The 22181-nt window shown below is 38.8% G+C and overlaps 1 protein-coding gene across 1 annotated transcript in view; it reads right to left on the bottom strand.

Moving 5' to 3' along the window:
* tacr3a (tachykinin receptor 3a) overlaps positions 1-22181 on the bottom strand; it is a 36027-nt gene that overhangs the window by 2568 nt on the left and 11278 nt on the right. The window contains exons 3-4 of the mRNA XM_020643859.3: positions 20360-20510; positions 313-497 (exon numbers count right to left, since the gene is read on the bottom strand). Coding sequence (XP_020499515.2) covers positions 313-497; positions 20360-20510 — 336 coding nt within the window. The remainder of the gene's footprint in view (positions 1-312; positions 498-20359; positions 20511-22181) is intronic.

Here is a 22181-nt window from a genome sequence, read left to right as displayed (position 1 = left end):
TTAATTTAATTGAACTTTTGTTTATCTCTAATTGGATTAAAACCCCACTGATGATCTGACCGGCTTTGATATGCCCGACTCTATCTCTTTTTCACATGAGGGGATAATGACAAGCGCGTCATAGAGCCAGTTATTAATGATTCCATTCATTTTTTTATCATCCAGTGTAAAGCATAATGGTTCTTAGACTCGCTGATGTAATGTGATGTGATAATGCAATAGCTGCCTCATTACGTACCAGTGTCAAAGCAAAGATACTTTCTGGCAACTATTAGTTGTTAAGATGATCAGCGGCGGCCTGATGGCACCCACCTGCTGTTGAGGCAGCAGTAGATGATGGGGTTGTACATGGTGGAGCTCATGGCCAGCCACAGCACTGACAGGTAAACCTGCTGGATGTACTTCCACTTGCTCAGACCCGTCACGATGAAGTAAACGTGATAAGGCAGCCAGCAGAGGGCAAAGGTCACCACCACGATGATCATCATCTTCACCACCTGCAGCAGAGAGAGTCAATCATGATACAGTTATGAAGCTGTCAGAGAAGGACAGCTGTTTAATTCAGCAGGGAATTACAGAGAAAGGAAACAATGTGACTACCAACCCGTCATCACTCCCCGTGAAGCTGATTAATATTTATGTGGAGGAATGTGGTGTGTATAATTTCTGTCCTTTTCTTCATTATATCATTTTGCAAACACCTGGTGCCTCAGACAGAGGATAGGGGACAGATCACAAATGCATTCCCAACAATTTCAGATTTCATGGCTGGAGGCTGTGCATGACATAAAAATGATACTGCAGAAGCCATATTACACCATCACCCTTGATATATATAACACCATCACCCTCAATACATATAACACCATCACCCTCGATACATATTACACCATCACCCTTGATACATATAACACCATCACCCTCGATACATATAACACCATCACCCTCGATACATATTACACCATCACCCTTGATACATATAACACCATCACCCTCGATACATATAACACCATCACCCTTGATACATATAACACCATCACCCTCGATACATATAACACCATCACCCTCGATACATATTACACCATCACCCTCGACTGGATCTTAAAGTGCAGCTCATAAAAAGCATACTGCAGAAGCCATATTATAATGTTTACGACGAATCCAAGATTGTGGTCGAATGAAAATAGTTAAATGATAAGATGACAGTTTTTGGTTTTATATATATATATATATATATATGCTACGTGTAGGTATCTAATCACAAAACAGCGAAAATGTACATGCTGGAGGCAGAATAGAGTAAGGCCTGGTTTATCTTTGGCTTCAAATCTACATAATAGAAGCCTATGCTGTCATGAGCACAACCCGTTTTGCTCTTTGGTTATATAATATAAACATGAAGACCTTGCTTATCGGCTGAGTTCACACTCTGTTCACCGTCACTTTTGGATGACAATTTACTTGGGGGGGGGCTGGTAGAAATGTATTTTGACAATGTGGTTAAACATTTTCTGGGGTGCAGTGCATGTGTAAAAGAGCCTTATCTAGTTCCTCTGATCTTATAAAGTGTGCACCCATCCTCTAAAGTTTCTTTCAAGGCGTATTTTCTATGCATGCTGAAAAAGCTTTGGAAGTTCAGTTCCACTAAAACGAAGTCTAAATTCAAGTAAAACATATTGTATCAGGATGAGTCTTATCTTCTCTCAAAGATTCCCTTGATAAGCACAAACAGGAAGAACATGGGAGAAAACAAAGAAATACAAAGAGAAATGAAAAAGAAAAAGAACATTGCAAGAAAATAATTGAACATTAGATGCAATTTTTTACAATCTCAGATAATAGACAATGTCTAATACATGTGTATTACTTTAATAAGAAGGAGCATGAAACATAAAAGCATGTTTGTGTCTCCAATTTCCTCAGACTGTACTATAAAGTGGAGCTGGTCAGAACACAGAAGGGGGTTATAGCTAGCACAGTGGACAACAGATGATTTTAAGATTAGTTATGCATTTCAGTTGATATCAGAAAATGTCCTCTTGTATCAAGCGGGAACCATCTCAGAGGTCAAATCATTGTGTGATTGTGCCTACAAAAAGAAAGTCCAAGGAGAAAAGACGCTGCAGAGTCAGTTGTGTTTGACATTGAGAGAAAGAAGATTGTTCTTTGAAGCATATTGATAAACAATGACGGAATAGATCAGTGTGTGCTGGGGAGGGGGGGGGGGGGGGGAGGTAACAAACTTATGAGCCAAAACACCAGAGAGTTTAGAATCCGACTCTGTCTTATACCAGGCAAGTTTAGAATTTAATGACGGATAACCGTGTTAAATTAAAATGACTTTAACACGTGGTCTGTAGCGACTTTATTTCTGGAAAGTCTCATTAATTCAATAGTTCAATCTCTCGGTGCATGTTTGAGACTGAACTGACTGAACTGCTGAGGATTTCCTCTGGGAACACAGTCCATAATGCTGTGTGTGTGTCTTCTCAGGGAACAGGCCGGAGAGACATGCAAACAGAGACAAAACAGACATGGAGTCCTTTTCCTAAAATCCAAACACAGGTCCTGGCATCCTTTGTGTTAAGTCCATGTTTCAAATAAGTTTACCGTACATCCCAGGCCGTGCTGTAAACTTAGCTAGGTGGCTGCAAAACAATGGTGTGGATATAACTTTCCCTGATACCACTGTGAGCTGAAATAAAGGCTGTAATTCTCCCAGGAAGATACACCTCAGACTGAAAAAGGATGTGACAGAACTCATTTAAGATGTAAATACCAGAGAAGTTTTCCTAAGTACTGTGTAAATGTTTCCTTGAATGTGGCTAGCTCTGTTGTCAGAGAGTCTTCAAACAGAGTATTACAGCAGTAAAAAGGGACAAGAGGGGAAGGTGAAGAGTCTAGTGTAGTGTATTTGCTTCTATATAAACACTCTTCAGACACATCTGGCTACAGTTCTGTACAAGTGCAACTGGAATTCAGCTGCTTTGTTTATATCTCAGGTTTCAGAGATTAAACAGCATGGTTGTGATATTTTTCACTTATAGCTCAAATACATGAAACCTAAATATTCTTTGAATGTTACAGCACTGCCTTTTGCTGTACTCTTGTCATTGTTATCAAGAAAATCTTCAAATCAATAGTTAGTCAGTCCATCTCTATAAAGTCTCTACGAAGAAGGTTTTGAGTCAGAGACTTTGGGTTTTGATTACAGAATTTGCTTTTTTTGACCAAGTTCATTTTCATGATATGATGATGCTTTCACTTGGAAATATCATCCATTTCAGTTCTCGTTTTTTATGCTGACGACACTCAGTTGTACATCTCTGTCTCACTTAATATCCCTGATGTTCCTCCATCTCTTATCGCCTGCCTCTCTGACATAAATGTATGAATGAGCAACACTAAATGAGGATAAAATAAATCCTCATGGCAGTGTGGCATCCAAAGCAGCCGGAGAAGAATCGCATACAACACTTACTGCCATTTTCCACATGCACTCTGTGTTATGTCAGCGCCACGGTTTTGCTCCGTCGGAACGATTCTGACGGTGAGCGCCCTGCTCCACTGGGTCAGTTTCTGGAACATGGGCGCAGCGGAGCACAGCCACGAGCAGCTGTGCACACATCACATGAGAACTACATGATCACGCTGCTCTAAAGAGAAAAACATGGAAACATGTTGCTTTGTCTTTGTCTTTCTGAGATTGATTTGCTGTAAATTCAGAGCCTGTTTTGACGTCATGTTGATAAAGTTCTGGAAAATACGATGGGGAGTCTTTATATTCTTTTTATTTTCAAACTGACTGGTCGCTCTGTGCGTGTCTGACTTCCTGTCCGGATGGATCTCTTCTGGCTAGCTTGACGTGTGCTTGCAGCGAGCTACATCGCAAATAGACTTGCAGCTTTTTTGAAACAGAGCAGAGCGCCGCTGGCAACGCTGTCGGAGACGGACCGTAAACTGCCTGCTGTGGAAACAGAAGCATTGACTGGAGTGGCAGCCAGCGGCAGTGTCGTGCGTGGTGGTGGTGAAAATTGGCAGTTATGAGGTCTTAACAAGCAGATTGAAACATAACAAACTTGGGAATTCTTCTGGATGCTGATTCAAGTTTGACCCTTATTTAAACAAAGTCATAAGTGCGTAATTTTTTTAATGTTATTAACATAAAGTACCAAAATTTTAACTTCTGCTGTTTTCACCAGCCGTAAACTCTTTACTGGATGGGACAAATAGTATTTTAATACATTACAGCTGCTTCCAGAGTCTTAACTAAAAAATAAAAAAAAAATAAAATAAAGACTGTAGTCTGTATGTTTTTTTTCATCGGTCTATATTTGTATCACTGTTTTTACAATAAGGTTATCTCTAGTTCATTTTCTCATTCAATTTTGACTTATTTTACTTTTTTCTATTGATCATACAAACATATTTTATCATTTTTAATGTATCCATTTCAGTTATTTACTTATTTCAGTTATTCTATCAGTATCTTATGATTGTATGTATTGTGGTCAGTTTCTGTTTTTTATTTCCTGTCTGTCGTTCCTGTGCCGTTTACTTTGGGCTGCATGCTCTGATGTACAGTTAAAGTGAGTTGAGTTGTTGAGGTTAGTGGACGATATTCTGGTATTAATACACATTTGTGTGCATATATTATGGCAGCAGGATGGTGTATGTGAGAGTGACTCCAAATGAACTTCCAGCTTTCTTAACAACATCGAAGGTCTTTGGTAAACAGGGGTAAGCCATTATGTATTGACTTGGATTACACAAAGAACAAAGTGTTTGACATCCATTTATAATCCTTGGTGTCCTGTTAGCACATATTTTAAAGGCTAAGCTGTCCCATTAATATAAAGGATGTCTTGTTTCTCAATAGGCTGGAAAGAGAAATAAACAAAAGGTGGAGAAACACACTAGTGTGCTCTCGGGTCTTGTTAAAACGGCCCATATTTGGACTGAGCTCAAAACAATCCATACATTTTATTGTGTGTTAACATAAAGATATATAAGGCTGGCTTCCTAAACATTTAAAGTATGTGTCTGCTTTACAACAGTCTCTAAATATCTTTTAGTTTGGCATATACTCTAAGAACATAAACATGTCACCCTTCACTAAAGATGTTGGTGCCTCAGACTAGTTATTAAATGTTATTGTGACTGTGTTATCAGCCAAACAATTCAACAATGAACCGTCAACAGGGACACAGCATTTCTTGAAGGGTGCTTTATTAAAAGAAGACCAAAAAAATTAGCGAAAGCTTAAAGGGATACTTCACCCGCTGAAACATGAATCTGTATTGACATTGGGTCATATATGTAGTAGAAATGTGAAATACATTTTGAAGTTGGTGCCTTCTTGGCCGAGAAAAGGCAGAAAGTGTCTTTTTGGCTCATGTGGATGAAAGACACCAAATCTCAGAATGCACAGCACCGCAGGCCACTCCCACCAAGGTCCTAGTTCAGAATCAGAAATACTTTATTAATTCCAAAAATCGTCATTTTGCATAACTGGAAGCTCCTTTTCAGACTTAGAAATACAAAGATTTCCCATCTCAGGGGAAAATGAGAGCGGGATGCACGACCATTCAAAAATACTACCAGGTTTCTAATGATACAAAGCTTAATGCAAATGGATGAAGTATCCCTTTAATTAGCAACGTATACCGTGTTGTTCCACTGTTTGCTGAAAGGAAAGCATTGAGGTGTCCCTGAAGCCTTAAAAGTAGTGACACATCTTGATGTTCTGTGCAGTGATGACACAGTTTAATTGGTGCTGAAGGGCAATCTTTATGGCTATATTTAAATCTACTGGTCAACAGAGCAAATAGTACTTCAGATCTTGGCATCCAATCATTTTTCTGAATCCACAGAGGCAACATGCATTGTTCACTTTTCACCTAAACCAGACTAAGAATTTATCTTAAAAAACATTTTACATTTGATAGAGGCATTGATGGTGTAAGAGACCAGAACAGCAAGAACTAAACTTCTAAAATACTGAATACACCCATCTATTTAAGACCCTGTAAGGTCATAAAGTGTAGTTTTGAAACAGTGAAAAGGCAAAAGTCTGTGTAATATTCAATTTGTGGGGGCTGTGACTCAACAAAGGACAGAGAGACAGGATTACACAGCTACATAAACAATATTGAAAGTATATACTGCACAGCACAGGAGGTCTAGGTAAAGCTGTACAGTGGTTTAGACATCATTGGACTCTTTTTATGGCTGTAAGCACACACAGACATACACAAACACGAACGCACACAATAAGACACAAAAACACTGAGATGTGGAAAGGCTCTGACTGCCTGCCACTCCTTTTTTCATTATGAGGGGTAATGAGAAAGTCAGAGTCCATTATTAAAGAATTCCTTTTTACAGATTGTATAATATTATAATGGAATTGCGGCATGTATTAAGTCCTCGGCAGAACAAAGTGTGTGCGGACAACTACAAAATATTGGTACAATTACTGCTGTCAGCTGAAGAATGAAAAATGACTTATTTTCCATGTCAATTATTTCACCTGACCTCTTCTGTTTGAAAGCAGTGTTTAAATATTCAGATTGACAATCCCATCAATGTGTCGCACAATGAGAGTGGTGCAAAAATACATTAATAATAATAATGGCTACATGGAATTCCCAGCAACAAAAAGCCAGCCAAGTGAACCGAAGGAAGAGTGTAATGACTGGAAATTGCAACCAATGGTCATCCTGATTAGATGTACAGTAATGAACTAACAAAGGCGAATTGGAAGTTTCCAAAAGCGATGTTGTTCAAAAATTCAGATTAAGTTATACAGTAAACATATTGTCTTTCTCCATGTTTTTTAGTGGCGGTTTAACCATAGAGTAGATTCAATTCACTTATTTCTCATATTGAGTGTTTTGAGAAGCTATACTGACACCTATTGGCTACACATTGGCCATGACTTCCTTTTCTGTTTGTTGTCTTTGTCTACAGTCTGAGTAGTAACTTGAGCAGGGAGAATGGAGTCTGACTTAAGAGATGACCTCTAAGAGTGGATTGTTAGCTGTACTTGAATGCTGATTTGTGTTGTTATTTGTTCATTAAAGTTATACTGTTGTTCTTCAGGTCATTTTGTTATTATCGCCTTTCAAAAATATCTAAGAGTTGACTCTCAAACTGTTAAAGCAGCTTTTTGTGTTCTGCTCCCATTAGCAGGAGCCACCTGACAGAGGACCTGAAACAATTATTATTATTATTGGTTATTAACTGCCATTTACTATTGTTAAGATTAAAAATCGTTATCTTTCAAACTCAGATTTCTTTTTACCCTTAAAATTCCAAAGAAATGTCTGTCACATAGAAAAGTTTCAACGGTGTGGTTTTAATATTAAAGCAATATATCCATGAAGGTTGACATTTTGCATGAGATATTATATCAATATATTTATACACTGAGTCAATCTTAAAGGTCATATATTATTCATAATACACTACAATGTTTTTCTAAAAATAATATGCGTCTCTAGCTTGTCTACAAACCCCCCAGTTATGAGAAAAGTCCACCCTCTTCTTCTTCTGCCTGCTCCACTTTTCAGAAAATGTGTGCTCAAACAGGCTGTTTGGAGATTTTCCCCTCGTGACATCACAAAGGGCAGTAACCCCTCCCCCAGGTGGATGGCACTTCCACAGCTAGGTGTTTGTTACGCCATCTGAGTCTGCCTTCTCACCGTAAACAATAGGGCATGGTGCAAGAGAACCTGAGCCTGTTCTGAGCAGGGCTTAAATAGAGGGGTTAAAAGGCATGATAAGATACAGGACCAGAGTGGATTTTTGGCAAAAAACGAATTTTGTTGGTTTGTACTGGTTGAAAAGGAGGCTAATATGTGACCTTTAAATGCCAGGTTGGTACAGCTGACGTTTCTACTTGATGTGGAAAGAATATCTTTCATGATAATGTAGACCAGTAGCTTAAACTGAACATCCTGTTTAAAATCAGTACAATAACGTACACTGACCAAATTAATATTGAGTAAATGTGCTCAGCTTCAGGGTAAACATTGACTTGACTTTTTCTGATGGACAACGGTGAAGGGATTCATACAGAGTTCTTAAAAAGTTGGGTTAATCTTTTATAATGTAGTGGAAACTAGGGGAAAAGCATCATATTGGTGAAGTTACGCCAACAACATCGATCATTCAACACGCAAGACTTGAGGGGTTCAATCAATCAATCAATCAATTATTTGTTGTGTGTATAGCACCAAATCCTAACTATAGTTATCCCAGGAAACGTAATAAAAAGAGCAGGTTTGGACCATGTTTTTTATTTAATTATTTAGAGAGACCCAATATTAATCCACCCTGAGAAAGCACTTGGCACGTTGCAGAGAAAAACTTTCTTTCACAAGCTCAAATCTCGAGCAGAAACAAACTCATTAGTAAGCAGCCATCTGCCCGACTGGATGCACGGTTCACTGTTAAGAGGTTTTGGGGGGCGGTAAACTTTTAACCACATGAAATTTATTTGAGGAATATAAGGCAAGTCAGGTAGTTAAAAATGTGCTCTAAGAGTTTGACACATCCACATTACTCTGACTAAAACCATATTAAATCACTTTAATTTTAAACATTCAATGTCTTCTATTATTTCTACCTTTTGTCTGGGCGCACTGACTACTGTTTTCTGAGGAAACTGAGATGCATACACCACCAAACCAAAGTAATTCTCTCTAGACGCAACATTTTAATCAATGTTTGTAAGGGGTAGGTCATTTTCCAGAGGGCTAGGAAGAAAGAAAAGGTCTGATTACTTAAGGAAACCATACGATTGCATGTCACGTACACCAACAATACCATCCGTCTGCTTATGAAAAGGTATGCAAGTGTGGCACTGGAATAACAATAACTACAATAGAGCAACTGTGAGCAAAACAAAAAGCCTTTTTGAGCTTTCTTCTTGTGTCTTTATTTCCTGAGCGCTTTTGAGAAATGCGCCGTCAGGTTATGAAACATTTATCTTGGCTGAGGTTCCTCTCCAGACTGCTGGAGGACAGGGCTGTATTGATTGCAAACAACAATCAGACAGTATCTGTAATGTCAGTGAATGATTATAGACTGAGATAAATTGAAAGAAAGTTACAAGATTTTTATATTAATATATTCAGTATTTCCAAAAGTTTTTTTTGTCCTATAATTTTAAAGACGATTTCATAGGGGGGAAAGACTCAACATAAAAAAGGACAGAAAATAAATAATTGCTGCATCAACCTTACTTTAGCCACACACTGCAGTCTCAAAAACGGTGCAGAACCGGATGTACATTTTCATCAGGTGTTTCAGTTAATATACTATGAAATCGTATGGGGTTTTGCATTTTTGTGTAACTCCATCTTCAGAGACCCTTTGATGTTTCTTACTTGGATTAGCCTCAAAAACTGAATAAATATGGACCATTCACTTCGAGCAGACCAGACCTCAAAGGGAGGATGCCTTATCTCACCGCTTTGGTGTTTCATAATTGCTGCACTACAAAGACCAGTAAACCAATAACACACAAAGAAAAGAGTCAGGGGTGTGTGGCATGGGCCCCCCTTCAAATCTGATTGGCCAATAATTGTAAGTTAGCCTGGTTATGAGTTTACATGCAATCTTCGAAGTACATAAAATGTTGACTTTTCCCTTCTTTGTTTTTGAGTCTTTAAGGAATCAAGCTAATAAGATTTATATGTTGCCAAGTTGTGTCACTTACTAAGTCATTAGTCGGGATAGAGTAAGAGAGAGAGGGTAAAACAAGTTAAATTCATTTCCACAAACGTCATGCCACCCCAAAATAAGTCAGTGCCCCAGGTGGGCCACCCCAGTTAAAGTCAGGACACGGCCCTGTAAAAAGTTATTACATTTAACTCGTTCTCTAACTACTGGTGGTATTGTGCTAATGTTCTGATTGTAAAAGAACTTGAAGAAATCTTGAAAACTTATCACAGTTCTTGTTAGGACGAGACCACTATTGCTCACACTCAGCTAAACGATACGTGGGACATGAAAATGAAAAAAAATCTAAGTAATTACTGCTAACTAACCAACAAGCTAACCGCAGAGTCGGATGAGGACACTGACTACACTCTCATATCTGTCTGTTAAATTTGCAGTTAGCAGCTGGTTTGCGTGGCTTAGCTCAAAGCCAGGGAGATGTGAAAAGACAGCTTATCTCTAACTTATGCTATCACTCAGCTGGCACATCCAAAGTATAGAAATTAACAAAAATTAATAAGTGGGAGTTAAGGGATACATTTTTTCTAAACAGGGCCAGCAGCCTAAGTGACAGGGATCAATCAGTTGAGCACATTGCCAGTTGTAAAACACAACTCAGACATATGATAGCGATTCAAAGACTTCTTTGATAATTGAACACAGAGAATCTAATTTACTGTAAAACTTCAAATTAAAAGTCCAACTCATTATCTCCATAGCAGGTCTCAATAAGAGGCCCTATTCAAATCAGACTTCAAATAGTTTGTTGATCAAATGTAAGAAAAAAAAAGGCATCAAGACACAAAAAAACAAAGATGAATTTCAATATCTGTTTAAGAAACACAGATTGATGCTGGTATGCGTGCCAGTGTGAGACAGCAAGTTAAAGATCAGCTGGAGATATGTGCCTCCTGCCTGATGATCCGTATAAGATTAAAGACATTTAAACCTCAGGAGGGACTGGGACGACTCTGCTGCTTAGCAGAATTGTAACTCTTCAACGTGCTTTAAAAAAACTAAATCCATTCTGATATGTTTACACAACTCCATTGTCCAGCACAGCACTCAGTCATTAAATTAACAGAGGTCTCTCCCTCTCTCCTCCATAGTTCCTCCAGCCGGTTGGCATAATTGCACTGTGGAATTATTGATTCGTATTTTAATTTGAATTGATTTTGTAAATGGTTGAACTGTCTTTTTTTTATGGTGTAGGTTTAAAATGTTGTAATCTTGTCTATCTTTTCTGTGAACAAATGTTTGAAAACGATTAAAGGCCCGTCTCGTATTATCACCTTCCTAAATAAAGGCAGTTCATTGATTGTACTGAATGAAAGCCTGGGCTATGAATTGAAGTTTTATGATCTTCACATTTTGATAAAGGGACACAATTTAATTGTAAACTGGTTTAAGAAAGTAAAGAAAGGAAACAGGTTCTGTAAAGTTCATTTTGATTTTGCAACCTTTATTTCGAGACGGAATACCAAAGAAATCTCATAAATCTGTAACGACTAGACAACCAAAATGTTACCCAGCTGCTCTAACGCTAAAGGACATGGTGCTGTCTGTTTCTGCATAGAGAAAGTGGATTTTTATTTCTGCTGGAGTTTAAGCAACACATTATTCTTATGCAATTGGCATGTTTTCTTATAGCAATCATCTGCATTTATTTCGACGGTTAATAGTAAAAACCTTGCTTATGATGAATGCTAGCAAGAAACTTTCAACACCCAACGGTTTATTGCAGTTGACCTGCAGCCTTACTGTTACATTTGAATCACTAAGTTTCTGTGCATATTCAAAGCAATGTAAATTTTCTTGCAACGTAACAGGAGCGTAGTGTAGATGTGAGATGCTGCTGGTAGAATATCTCTGTAGATGTGAGATGCTGCTGGTAGAATATCTCTGTAGATGTGAGATGCTGCAGGTAGAATATCTCTGTAGATGTGAGATGCTGCTGGTAGAATATATCTGGAAGAGGGTAACATAATTCCATTTGTGTCTTCAAATTGGACGTGGCAAATGTTCACAGGTGTACCAATGTGATCAAGATACCAATATTAACCAGGTCAGAGAAGTGCAAGCAATTGGCTGAGACCTTCCATCAGGCTCGAGGGCAGAATGTGAAGTGCCTCCATTCACTCCCATTTCTACAATACAAAAGCCAGTCTACACCAAACTGGCCCATGGAAACATGTCTGTGTAATTTAAAGGCCATTTCATATCAATTTTGCAGCATGGGAGAAGGTTGAAGACAAGGAGAGGTTTTTTTTATTTTTATTGCTAACGAAAATGTCAACTGGATTGAAGGGATTTTCTTGGTCCCTCGTTGGCAAGAAGCTTACAGGAGGAGAAATGTGTGAAAGGCAGAAAATACCTCAGTGACACGTGTGGAGGGCTGCCTGTGAACAGGATGTCACAACTGAAAAACACATCCTGTGAATCCTGTACAATACAGTATGCACATACTACAATACTGTGAAACACTTTCACACAAAACCCTGCAGAAATCCTTAAGTTTAGGGGCGAGCTGCATGCGTAAGTGTTCATCTGAATTTATCCAGAGTTTCCCCCTTCTATTTTTTAAATTAGGGAGCTGATGTGACAAAAAAAATCAGCAGGATTGAGCAAGTGTGTGTGTGTGTGTGTGTGTGTGTGTGTGTGTGTGTGTGTGTGTGTGTGTGTGTGTGTGTGTGTGTGTGTGTGTGTGAGGTGGTGACATTTTAGTAAGTCTCTAAAGACTCTTCAACTGGTCAGAAATGCTGCTGCTTGTGTAGTGACTAGCACAGGGAAAAGGGACCACATTACTCATGTATGAACTTCTCTGCACTGGCTCTCTATAAAATCTAGAATAGAACTTAGTCATGTTTAGATGAAGTTAACAAGGCCCCTCTTGTGCTTTAATACTCTTTAGAATGATACGTAAAGAGAGGAACATATGTCTTTAGTGAATGTTGTGCAAATAGGTCTTAGCTAACATGTCCTTATGTATAAAAAAGGCCAAATGTCCATGACTCCAAAAACCACATAACTCCGGTATCGAAGAACATGTTATTATGTTATTTATCTGTTGTGGGTTAAATAAGTTTTCCAGATAAACTACTTGAATAGGATAAGACAAGTGCAAACACCAATGAAGTATTTTCTTACATTCTGATGATTTTCAATGCACCAATGTGTTCCTTTACTGTACCATTATGTAATCATGGTCTAGTCTTGTGTCCTCTTTTGCCTCTTTTGAAATCTCTTTGAATACATTTGGCCTTTAATAGTTCTTGTGTTTCTGTACTATCTTAACCCTTCACACTTTGTGTAGCTGTATACAGTATGTGTAGTAAAATGAGATTTACTTGAGTTTTGCTTATGCACCTGTAAGAATGTCCAAAGAAATATGCACATTAAAGCACAACCGAGGTTAAGATTTAATCTGTGACACATTGTCATGCAGTGAAGAATTGAAGTTATTTGTATTCAACTGGAATTGTGATTTTGATTTGTCAGAGTTTCAACGACAAACATAGAGCGACCTCCTAACATTAGTATCTCACTCCCACCTGAAGTGAAAGAGAGAGAGAGATCACTTCAGAAACCATGCACAGAATTACTCGACACCGCCCTGATTATACTTCTAGATAAAACTGATTTTAAAAATGTATAACCAAGGTCACCTCGTTCTGTTTTCTCTGCCTGTATTTTTCTGCTCCTTTGAGAATCGTCGTCAGCTGTATGTTTCATAAAGTCACCCACACAAAACAACTCCCATTGAAAAAAAGTTTCACTCGTCATTCCATTCCCACAACAGGAGAGCCTTGAGGAGGGTCATAAAGTCAATAATCTATGAAGGTGTTATTGACTTGTGCTGAAGTCAAAGTAGTATTAGGAGTGTAGTAAAGGTAAATGGAATACTCAAAGCGCTTTTTACACTGCATGTCACACCCATTCACACACTGATGGTCGTAGTCGCTATGTAGTATCATTCGTCAGAAGTAACTAATCCCATTCATACACCGCGACCGAAGCAATTCAGGGTTAAGTGTCTTGCCCAAGGACACATCGGACATGTTGCCCAGCTGGGGATCGAACCCTTGACACTCCAGTTGAGAGGTGAAGACTCTACCAACTGAGCCACAGCTGTGTACTCAAGTAGTATTAAAGGAAAGCCTTCAAAGGCAGCTCAAAGTATTATAAAGTACTACTGATGTTGTACAAAGAAACACTATTTAAAGGGCTGAATGGTTGGTGAAAGGAAGCTGAAGCTGAAGTTCATATACTTTTCTATAAGAATCTCCTTCAGCACAGTATTTTACTTATAGATGTAAATGAGCTGTGGGAAATGAATTTGAGGAGACGAGGGAAACATATTAGTTTGATGCTGATTTGCTTTTGGAAGAAAAAAAGAACGTAATGGAACTCACATGCTAATGAGCTTTCTAATAGACACAATGGATATTGAGTTAAATTCTAACCAACCAAAACAGTCTTGGGGCTAGAGTACCAGAGTTATGTCTCTTCATTAATCCAGTAAATTACTCCCCATTAGTTAGCTTGAAGCAAGAATGAGTCCCTCAAACCATATTTTAATGTGCGACAAAGCGAAGATCCCTCAGCAGGCTGCATGCCCGAATACCACTGAGTGATTAAAAAGAGAGAAACGGATTTGATCATTTTTCCACTTGATGCTTCTGCGAAAGTGTTCCTCACACTTTAATGACTACAAAGCCTGGGAATTGAATTGAATTTGAACCTACCCTGTCTCAGAAATAATATAAATACATCTAAAGTAAATAAGTTCTGTGAACACTGTATAGCTGAGAAGAAGGGGGTAGTTATACGCAAATCATGTAGATGCAGGGAAGTGTAAAAACAGCACTCAACATTCAAAATGTCTTCTTCACTTGAAGAAGACCTATGGTTGAAACCATGGACTTTAGATATGAATGGACAAAGCTTATGTGACGTCACCCATATGTTATGACAGGGGACTCTGGAGGCTCATCAGCGGAAGCTGCCATGCTGGAAATGATGTCTCAACCTAACTTTCAGTCAACCTAACTTTCAGTCAACCTAATGACAGGCTGAGAGCTGGAGCTGAGGCAGGGTTTTAAGCCTCTTGACGAACCGTTACATCACACCCACCTGTCAATCATGTCAGCTACGCGTCTAACTATGGATAACACATGTCGTTAACAAAATCAAAACGGAGCTGTTTAAAAAAATTAACCCCACATACAGAGGACAGCAACTAATCAGACCCAGGAAAAAACGTAGAAGTGAGTGCTGCACTGGGTCAAAAAACAAAATAAATATAGAAAAATCAGGTGCTCTTCAGGAACAGGGGACAATAGTCGAATAGCAAATAAGAAAGTTTGACTGTCCTGATTGGAAGAGAAAAAAATGAAGTGTGGAGAGGCAGTCTAAAGCTGAAAGTCCGAGGCACTCTGATAACATATAAAAATCCTTTATTTAACAGGGATTGTCAACACGTTTCGACTCTACTGAGTCTTCGTCAGGACATAATTGATAAAGATGAGACAGGTGCTTAAATAGGGTGTCATGGTCACGTGATACATTTAAAACTTCTGATTAAGATGTAAACAAACACAGCGACTCATATATTATGACACAAAAATATTTCAGAAAAGTACGGTAGGGTGCCTTTTAGAAACATTTAGTTCTTGATACCAGACTGTAAACATGTTAATTTATGCTGTAAAAACGGCTTTTTCAACTGTGGTGTGTATGTGACTTCAGGGGGTCCTGCAGCCAGCCTCAAGCGGACACTCGACGAACTGCAGCATTTTGCACTCCCGCATCGGCTTCATTTTTCAAGACCGGATGTTGCCGCTTGGTCGAAATGTTGTGATTGTGATGGAATAAAAACGTTTGGTGGCATTTGAGCAAGTGTGTGGGCATATCTTCTTCAACACTGTAAAGCTGCTCATCTTTTTCAAAGTCAACATGCCGAAAAGGTTCCACACAAGTCTTGATGTTGAAAGACAGGATGAGGGATATAAGCGAACAGATGGATGAACCCACTGAGAATAATAAATCCAAGATGGAGTTTTATGTAAGTGTCTTCATCGCCCTCATAGGCCCATTATAAATACACATCTTCTATAGCTAAAAGATGTGACTGTTTTTCTAAAGCTCTGATTGTAAAGATTTAACTTTCTTTCTTCTTTTCTTTAAATAACTGAATACTGAAATATAGAATATATATACTGTAGGCCCACCTCATTGAATTTTAAATGTAAGGCCTTATTCATATACAGCTCAAAATTAAATTTTATCCCATACAGGCCTCAGTTGAAAAAAACCTAAGCTACCACATTATAATAACCAGAATAATTAATATTTTTTCTCAATGCTTCCCTGCTGCATACAATAGTTTCTAATGATATAATTTACTCAATCAGCGTGGTGGACTTGGTGAAGAGATAAAAGCGAATAGATGGACGAACCCACTGAGAATAATGAATCCAAAATGGAGTTTACGTAAGTGTCTTCATCGCCCTTATAGACCCATTATGAATACAATCCATAGAGAACAGATGTGACTGTTTTTCTAAAGCTCTGATTCTGCAGATTTAAATAATAAAAATATATAACGATTATAACCTGCACACACATCGCACCATCCCACTTTAATTCACTGGCGTGTCTCTCCACAGTCACTTATAATATTGTATCTTTGGCACTATTGTGTGAGTTTAATTCAGTTGACTCGACCAAACTTTAGATACGCTCTGAGGCTTTCTGTCATTAGCAAACTGCTTTTAAAGCCTTTTTGATGCATTCAGTCACACTGCTTTTAGGTGACAGGATTGCTTAGTGATCGAAAGTGCTCTTTGCAACCAGTAGTAAGAATCAATTACAAGTACGCATTGGTGATCCAACAACGGGGGGGGGCAGAAACCTGTATAAGAGCATAGCATACATATTAAATGTTTCAGTAGGAGCCCTTTCCACACTCACAGGAGGTTATGGGACTAAAGCCCCAATACTTGGGTTTAGAACTCACTCCCTAAAGAAGGCAGCTGTCTGTCTGTCTGTTGTTTTCAAGTGTGGCTTTGTGGACAACCCTTGAAAAATAAAGATGTACCAATTCTCATCCCACTTTTTGCCCAGTCTAGTTTACAAAAGTGACTTATTTTCTGGAAGTTAGCATGACACTCACTTCATTTGCAGAAAAAAAACCTCACAAATCACATTTTGTAGAGGTAATCAATCCTTACACCTGCACACCTAGAGGGACATCCACACACAGCATAGTTTGTCTTCAGGTAAAAAGCACCGTGGTGAATTGATGGTTATTACAACACAAGTCGAACTCAGACTGTCTTTAAGAGTCATATGGCAGACTTATGACATGGCCATTAGTGTTAGTGCACTTTAGTTGCCTCAGGCTCGAGCTGAAAATAGAAGACCTTTGGCTCGCTGCTCGTGGCAACATGATTCACTCAACAATGAACTGGTGAAGAGTTCTTTCAATAAAGATGTTGACAAGTCAAAGTAAGATGGAACTTTTTATTGATTACCACCGTCTCAAAGATCTTCGATTAAATGTATCTTTGAAAAGATCTTGAAGAAGGCTCAAGCTCATCAAAGGCTATTTTTGTAGGAACAGAGCATTTTCATTGCATCACTTAACAAATTCATTTGTTTGGTTGCCTTTGCCACTGCCCCTAGACTGGATTCCAGCCATTTAGTCATTGTTAAATACACAGCCCTGGGCCTTATAACAGAAAGTTATCAGGTATGAAATCCTGTCTTAATTAACGGATTCAAGTTAATATATCCCTCCCACTAACAGGTGCCATTTCAAAGAGATTATCAACATTATTCACTTCACCTGCCAGTGGTCCTAATTTTACGGGTGAATGCTGTGTAGTCGAACATGTGAGCTTTACAGTGAGGAAAAAAAGAGGCTTCACAGCTGAGTGTAATTGGATGAAAGAAGAAAACAAAGACTCCCTTTTCATGTAAGAAATGAAATCTCCTGAAAGGGAAATTTCATCTAAAGAAACCCTTCCAACCCATTATTTAAAAAAGTGGATGCAAGTGATTTGACCATGCTAGCATCATGGCTTTAATCATTACAATTTTGGTCAGCCAATCCAAAACCGGTCTTGACGAAAACGTCTCCAACTCTATTTATTTCCAAACGATGGTAGAGACTATCCTGGTCCTCAGAGGACCAAACAAACTGTCCTTGATAAAACCCTGACTTTTCCTCGAATTACCATTGCAGGCACATTTTTTGATTTACTACCCATGTGAAATATATCTGAAGTCATAAACATTACACTTAGTAGAGATATTGGTCCCAGAGAGTAAACCCTAAAGACCTTGGTGATCTCTTGACAGTTCCTGTAACTCCTACTTCCTATAACCTTTTCCAATGAGAGCCTGTCAACACAAAACTCTCAACCTGCAACAAATCCACCCCCAAGAAATACCACTGTGTAGCACATAAATCATCGGCACAACAAAAAACAGACTGTCTGAAATACAACAGTGAAACAGTTGGATAAAAACTGAATTCTCTCATACACTCTGAAATGAAAAAAAAGGCGAGGTGAAGCGATACCGTTTTAGGAAACTGTGAAGCATGCTTAAACAGAAAATGTTGAGCCTGTTTGTATAGGCTGTGATCTTGCATCATCTAACTTGCTTCTTGTGTGGGTTTAGAAATCGCAGCAGTTTCATACAGTGCTATCAATCTTGTTATTCTGTAGCAACTTGTGAACTGTGGCCAGGAATACATATCTTCACACAACAACTTTCAACACAAAGTGTGTCAGCCAGTAATACAAATCCTTTCCATTCACAACCAGACCTTGGGATCAATTTATGTATTTATTCTTAATCTCTGAAGAGGAATAGCTACGTTTTTGCAGCTTGCTGTGACCAGTCTCCACTTGTCAGTTCACACACATGCAGATTGATTTTATATTGAAGGCTGTGATATAGAGTTTGGATTAAAGCTGGTTTATGTTTGACTGCAATATTTGTCTCACGGTCAAATAAGCAAAAACAAATATTCTGTCCATATTGGAATGTATAGATCAGAATATGATTAAAAACACTTCATTCTACATTTATTTCATGTGATATTTTATTTCGTATTGATTGTACTTAAATCACAGCATCTGCTCTGCCTCTAGCTTTCCCTCGAGTTTCCCAGCGTCTCTTGTTCTCCCCTGTTTCCCGCTGTGTCAGACCTGTGTAACTGTGTTTTTTGTCTCTGGCAGCGTGTGTTCTGGTTACCGACTCACTAATAACTCCTGTTCAGTTACACCTGCCGTTTCTCAAGCTCATCACTCTGCAGCAATTTCCAATAGCTCATCTCCAGATTTTCGTTGCATCTGCATTTGTGGACATTCCCGCTCCAGGGCCATCCATATCCACTTAGAAAACCGTATAAATGTTTTTGCAATTTGGAGTCCTTCAAGTTCTTTATGAAACTTGTTTTTTTTCCATCTCCCTTGTGCTTCAGTATTATTAACTCCCATCGTGTCCTTCTTCCCGTCTGCTCCCTCCCCTGCTTGCTTACCGCACGAGATGTGTTTTCTCATTTTGATTTATTCCTGGATTTAGCAGTAAACAGTCGCACTGCATAGTCGTATCATGACTGCGTCCTGACTCCTGAGACACAAAAGGCCTTGACGTCAGATACAAAGCACGGACAACACCTAATACTAAGAGACACCGCTGTTTCCAAAGAGTATGCCTGCCTGAATGAATGAACAAACTGTTGATGTAGGCAAAGTGACAGCCACAAAGGTTGTGGTCTTCGAAATATTCAGTGTGCTGTGTCCACCAGCTTCACACACACAAACAGATAAAAGGAGTGTTTATCATGTTCACTGCAATATGCCTTTAAATCTTTATCCACTGAAAGCAACCAACGACTCTTATTGTGAAGCTTGAAATTGTGCTAATGACCTTAATATTCCTTTTCCTTTTATCTCTGTAAGTAGCAGAGTAATCCTGTTGTAGTGAGAAGAATGACTATCTTTGTTGTAGATTTACAGCTGCGAGTTCACGACGTGAAAAGGTAGATTTAATAAAAATGAAATACAAGTCCCAGAGATGCTCTGAGTAATTACCTCTTTATGCTTTATCTGCTCCAAAAATGTTTTGTTTTCACATCATTTTTTATCAGCAGAATGCAATTAATTCAGCGTGGTGGTGGTCTGGGATCACACATCAGACAAGAAATGTTTTTACCACAGGAGCCAAATCAATCGAGACAGAAGCTTAAAACACTTTTTAAAAGTAACACAAAGCTGGAAAACTGCCCTGGCAGTTGATTATGAATGCATTCTAGTCTTGCAAAAACAGCAAAGAAAACTGGACAACCTTCAAATCTTGCTCTACTTTAAAGTCATTTAACTGTCAAATTGGCACATTTCTTAAAAGCTTCCTTTTCTTTTTCTGTTCAGAGTATAAATTCAAAATAATGTAATAATTACCTGGAGCCACCAGTCTCTCAGTGGCAGACAATTACAGATTATTCCTGGTTCTCTGATTTCTAGTTCAAAGATCATCGTGTTCACAGATACTAATTGTGATTCCCTAGGTCATACTGGTAATGAATGTTGTACTGTTTCCTCTTAAGCATACTTACCTTCCGTTTAGCCCGGAGCTGTCCATGATAGTTATCGGATGAGTCTCCTGGGATCTCCCCTCCCCACAGAGTCACCCCCACAATGGTGTAAGTGATGCCCATCACCACTAGGGGCAGCACATAGACGAGAACGGTCACTATGATATGATACCTAGAAAGAGAGAAAAAAAGGAAAGGAGTGTGATTTTAATGTTTTATTCTACAACCAACCAAGTGGCTGCTTAAGATATTAACAGCTTGATTCACAAAAAGATTGTGCATCGGCTTTTGTGCCCACTAAACCTGTATAAGTGAGTCTAATTCACAAAACACACACAAATGGTTAAATGCACCCCTAACTGCCTTGTGGATCAGTGCTGTTTGCCTGTGTTGTTTTTTCTTCTTGTTGTTTATCAACGTTATTCACTTCACCTGCCAGTGGTCCTAATTTTACGGGTGAATGCTGTGTAGTCGAACATGTGAGCTTTACAGTGGGAAAAAAAGAGGCTTCACAGCTGAGTGTAATTGGTTGAAAGAAGAAAACAAAGACTCCCTTTTCATGTAAGAAATGTAATCTCCTGAAAGGGAAATTTCATATAAAGAAACCCTTCCAACCCATTATTTAAAAAAGTGGATGCAAATTATTTGACCATGCTAGCATCATGGCTTTAATCATTACAATTTTGGTCAGCCAATCCAAAACCGGTCTTGACTAAAACGTCTCCAACTCTATTTATTTCCAAACGATGGTAGAGACTATCCTGGTCCTCAGAGGACCAAACAAACTGTCCTTGATAAAACCCTGACTTTTCCTCGAATTACCATTGCAGGCACATTTTTTGATTTACTACCCATGTGAAATATATCTGAAGTCATAAACATTACACTTGGTAGAGATATTGGTCCCAGAGAGTAAACCCTAAAGACCTTGGTGATCTCTTGACAGTTCCTGTAACTCCTACTTCCTATAACCTTTTCCAATGAGAGCCTGTCAACACAAAACTCTCAACCTGCATCAAATCCAACCCCAAGAAATACCACTGTGTAGCACATAAATCATCGGCACAACAAAAAGCAGAAATACAACAGTGAAACAGTTGGATAAACACTGAATTCTCTCATACACTCTAAAATGAAAAAAAGGCGAGGTGATGCGATACCGTTTTAGGAAACTGTGAAGCATGCTTAAACAGAAAATGTTGAGCCTGCTTCCTTTTCTCTTTCTCAAAAAAGTCTAATTCACAAAACACACACAAAGGGTTAAATGCACCCTTAACTGCCTTGTGGATCAGTGCTGTTTGCCTGTGTTGTTTTTTCTTTGAGTTTTCCTTGCTTGCTCCATTCAGAGAGGAGGCTTTGTTTCAACTGGGGAAACTCACATTAAATTTCTGCTTCTCGCCTCACAATAAACTTGAAAAGGTGTCCCTTCCCTTGTAGCGCGCCGTCTTCATGTGGACCAAATTGAGCTGCGTCAACATGACAGCACAGGCCATCACAGAGTAAACGTGCAGATGGCTTCTCTCCACATAAACAGAAGCAACTTGCACAGAGCAAGTTGCCCCTGAATATCATCAGCACTATATGGTTTTTGAATTAGAGCTTGAGATGGAGCAGACAGCGGGAGAAAATGATGCACCATTTTTGGGCCTTTTAGCGGCCGCGATCCATTCTACTACAAGCTCTTAGAGTGTAAACACCAATTTTTACTTACAACTAAGTGAGACTGTCTTTCTGAGGAATGGCATAGTAGTTTATTACAACAAATGCCCCAAAACAATATATAATTCAGCGATAAGGCTTCCAGCATGGATAGTTAACACGCAGTACAGGATTGAGAGGAGAA

Source organism: Labrus bergylta, chromosome 1, assembly GCF_963930695.1.
Source record: "Labrus bergylta chromosome 1, fLabBer1.1, whole genome shotgun sequence".
NCBI classification, from domain to species: Eukaryota; Metazoa; Chordata; class Actinopteri; order Labriformes; family Labridae; genus Labrus; species Labrus bergylta.
The sequence above is the reverse complement of the archived record's forward strand: the minus strand, read 5'-3'. Positions and strand labels throughout refer to the sequence as shown.